General features: G+C 45.3%; 1 protein-coding gene across 2 annotated transcripts; it reads right to left on the minus strand.

Moving 5' to 3' along the window:
* Nucleotides 1-1,023: 1,023 nt before the first annotated feature.
* On the minus strand, nucleotides 1,024-3,105 carry LOC121588813 (mitochondrial pyruvate carrier 1). 2 transcript variants are annotated; one of them, XM_041907196.1, is made up of 3 exons: nucleotides 2,817-3,105; nucleotides 2,456-2,658; nucleotides 1,024-2,395 (listed from the first exon to the last, which is right to left on the minus strand). In XM_041907196.1, the coding sequence occupies exons 2-3, from the start codon at nucleotides 2,622-2,624 to the stop codon at nucleotides 2,202-2,204; spliced, it is 363 nt and encodes a 120-aa protein (XP_041763130.1). In that variant the 5' UTR covers nucleotides 2,625-2,658; nucleotides 2,817-3,105; the 3' UTR covers nucleotides 1,024-2,201. The 2 variants fall into 2 exon arrangements, with proteins under 2 accessions (XP_041763130.1, XP_041763129.1); XM_041907195.1 differs by having other exon boundaries at nucleotides 2,456-2,661; nucleotides 2,817-3,104.
* Nucleotides 3,106-3,320: the final 215 nt, after the last annotated feature.

A 3,320-nucleotide genomic window follows, 5' to 3' on the forward strand; every position in this document is an offset into this window, starting at 1 on the left:
ACGGCTCCGGACAACTCCGAACGACTCCGACGACTCCGAACGATTCCGGACATCTCTGGCCGGATGGTGCCAGATGTTTCCGACTCCAGAAGACTCCGAACGACTCCGGACGGCTCCGACGACTCTGAACGACTCCGAACGACTCCGACGACTCCGAATGACTCGGAACGACTCCGAACGACTCCGGACATATCTGGCTGCAGATGACTCCGAACGACTCCGAACGACTCCGACGACTCCGAACGATTCCGGGCGACTCCGGACGATTTCGGACGATCCCAAACGACTCCGGATAATGCTCAGTCGACTTACCTCCGCATTTTTGCCAACTTTACCCTTCACTAATGTCGAGTATCGTATCTTCTGCTTATTTGGCACAACAACCATAAAGTAGAATATAAAGTTGTATATGAGTTCAGTAGCAGTTCCAGGTTCCGATATGGGTTCAATAACAGTTGTAGCAGAGATATAGGTTCAGTATCAATTCCATGGTCGGTATAGGTTCAGCATCAGTCCTAGGACTGGTATGAGTTAACGTTTTGTTACAGAGCTCGAACAGGTTCATGGCTCTTGAATGTAACGGGCATTTGGGAATATCATTTCATAGCTCTTTTACCGGGCCAAAGTATGTCTAAAATGTGCAGGAAATAGGCTTCACTTCAAAATGAATATGTTTAGTCATGTTTTCTCATTGCGATGCGGACAACCCCCTTCTTGACAACGAACAACAATCTACAGCCCGCAGAGACTTTATGCATCGACCATTGCACGAGCACTGTTTGCCATTCAATTGTTACCTTTTAGCACGGTTTTTAAGAAGCAAACAAACAATATTCAGCACTTGTTTGTTCAACAATTCACGATGCATCAAACGAAAGAGGGGATTGAATGTTGACGCAATCCATTAGCATAGGCTAACAACAAAAATTGATTGTGTTGACACACTTTAACACTCCACGCGGCATCCCCAGGTGTATCTAATTTCGAATGCTTTTTTTTCTAACGCATTCATCAACACCGCACTCAGACTGCACATACTTCAGAGCTTTATTGTCAACAAATAAACAGAATCTCTCGCTCTCCTTTATCGCTTTACATGGTATAAAAATTCACCTTACAGGTTCACTGGTAAAACACAACTTCTACTCAAAATAGAACACATTATGCCGCAGTTTTGTCTGTTTGTTAAATCCTTGAGAAAACTAAGTCCTGCACTAGCATGTTTACACCACAGCAGCCTTCTGCTTAGTAGTTGGTTTTGTTTTGTTAAACGCCAATTCCTGCCAATCTCTCTCTAGGATACACTTTCGTATGGAAGAAAAATGGTTTACTTTCTGGGGAGGTGTTGAAAGATCTGTCTTTTATCTCGCATTTCGCCCTCTTGCACGGGAAACGGAAAGATACAGGCAATAAGGTAAGGGGTGTGCGGGTTTTGGTCGGGAAAATTGCTAGGGAAGCTGATTTCGCCGTCCTATCAGATTAAGGTGGTGCAAATTTCGAACTACTATTGCCACTACAGACTACTACCGGCTTTGCTTGCTATACTAGTTAGTTACTACCGTACGAACATTATTCGACTGTAAACGTTAAACGTGCGCCTAAAAATGTGTTGCGTGCGTAAAAGTTGCTTGCAAAATGTGTCTAAAAATTTACCTATTCTATAAAAAAGCATCTACCCACCGCTGAAGAAGACTCAGTGGCTTTTGTTCGCATAAGAGCCGTTGTAAAGGAGTGTCATCGTCTCTTACTGGCCTGTCCCTTATCTACCTGTATTTCCTATGTCGTTTGGTTATTTATATATATATTCCCGCCAGGTACCATTGTTCCCGTATAATGTTCTATTCTATCTTACCGATCGTGCCGTAAGATTGGTTCTCCCCATTTTAGCACCATAAGTGTAGCATCCATAGCTTTCCATCTCTACTAGCTGGCGTTTCGCATCGTAGGATGAACAGTTTGTTCAAAGATTCTTTGTTTTTTTTTGTGCATTTTGTTTTGCTGCTGTAAAGGACTTGCTGTTGTTAACTGTTGCATACACACTTTCACCCAAGAAGACTAATATCGGTTTGATTCGTTTCACGATCACACTTTCTCTCCCGGCCTCTCTCTTCCTTTCCATCAAACACACACACACATTCCCAATTCGAGTGGCGTTCGGTTGTGATGTTCGTTAGTATGTTTGCATTGAGCGCGCGTTCGCATTAGGCTGCTGGTAGAGCTTGAGCTTGCGCTTTCTGCATCCGCTCCTTGCCACCCATATGGTGGTACTCGATGAACCGAGCGCCCTGCAAAGCTTGCGCGGTAGTGTTAGTAATGTGACACGCAAATAGCAGCAAGTTTCTCGGCTGCACCTTCCAGGCGAAGCGCATAAAAACGATCGAGTACAGACAGAGAGCTGCAATGAAGGAAATTAAGCTGTAAGTGTGCTAATTGGCCGCCGCACCGAACCACTTACCGCCCGTCATCGTGCCGGAAATAATCTTAGGATCTTTCTTCAGATCACCGAGCGCCGCAATAGGGATGCCCCAGTTCGCGACCGGGCCCCAGAAGTGAGTGCTCATCAGATACTCCCGGAACTCTTTGCTTTTCAGGTTGTTCAACAATTTGCGTCCCATCGTGGCCATCCTTGCTATCCGGGGAGGGTGAGGTGCGTTCTGTCTACTGTGCAGGAAGGGTAAAGAGACTTATTGTAAACAACACTTTCTATCGCAACTGCCCAACAACGCCAGCAACAAGATACCATCGATTGCGTAATCATCAAATCTGTGCGAAATTGATGAATGCTACTACCCCGCACCGTGTCCCTACTAACTTACCGCTCGCGATCCGAATGATACCGACAAAAACACACACACGCACAGGTGGATGAGTTGAGTTCAAGGTCAGAACCGGAAGGTTCACGTCGTGCCTGGTTCGAAGATGTCCGCTTCCGTTCACCAGCACAACCCGGTCGTACTTTTTTTATGTAAGCACCCACCGTCGTATTTACACACCCGCCGGAAATCGCACGATGAAAGCAAATATCAACAACACATCAACGCGATTAAAAACAAAACTCCTTTTTTCTTTTTCTTTTCGCTCCCCCTTCAAACTGCTGCTGTCAACATACACGCACAAGGTGTACAAGGCGCCAGATGGCACATCGCTCTATACATCTTGTAGCAATCGTGCTCGAATTGAAACTGCTCGAACGATTCAAGCGAAACGTTTCAACGTTTCGATGAGCCGTTACGATTTGAATTTTGAACCGCAATTACGATCGGTTTGATGATGCAAACGAATACAATGCACTTGCGCAATGCTGAATTACAATGCAACAC

The sequence above is a fragment of the Anopheles merus genome, chromosome 2R, assembly GCF_017562075.2.
Source record: "Anopheles merus strain MAF chromosome 2R, AmerM5.1, whole genome shotgun sequence".
In the NCBI taxonomy this organism is placed as follows: Eukaryota; Metazoa; Arthropoda; class Insecta; order Diptera; family Culicidae; genus Anopheles; species Anopheles merus.

What these genes read in the sequence shown, in the direction of transcription:
- LOC121588813 (XM_041907196.1), bottom strand. Translation starts at nt 2,624, where the DNA reads ATGGCCACGATGGGACGCAAATTGTTGAACAACCTGAAAAGCAAAGAG. An exon ending in TTCCGGCACGATGACGGGCG is followed by an intron (nt 2,396 to 2,455) that starts GTAAGTGGTTCG and finishes CCTTCATTGCAG; the next exon opens with CTCTCTGTCTGTACTCGATC.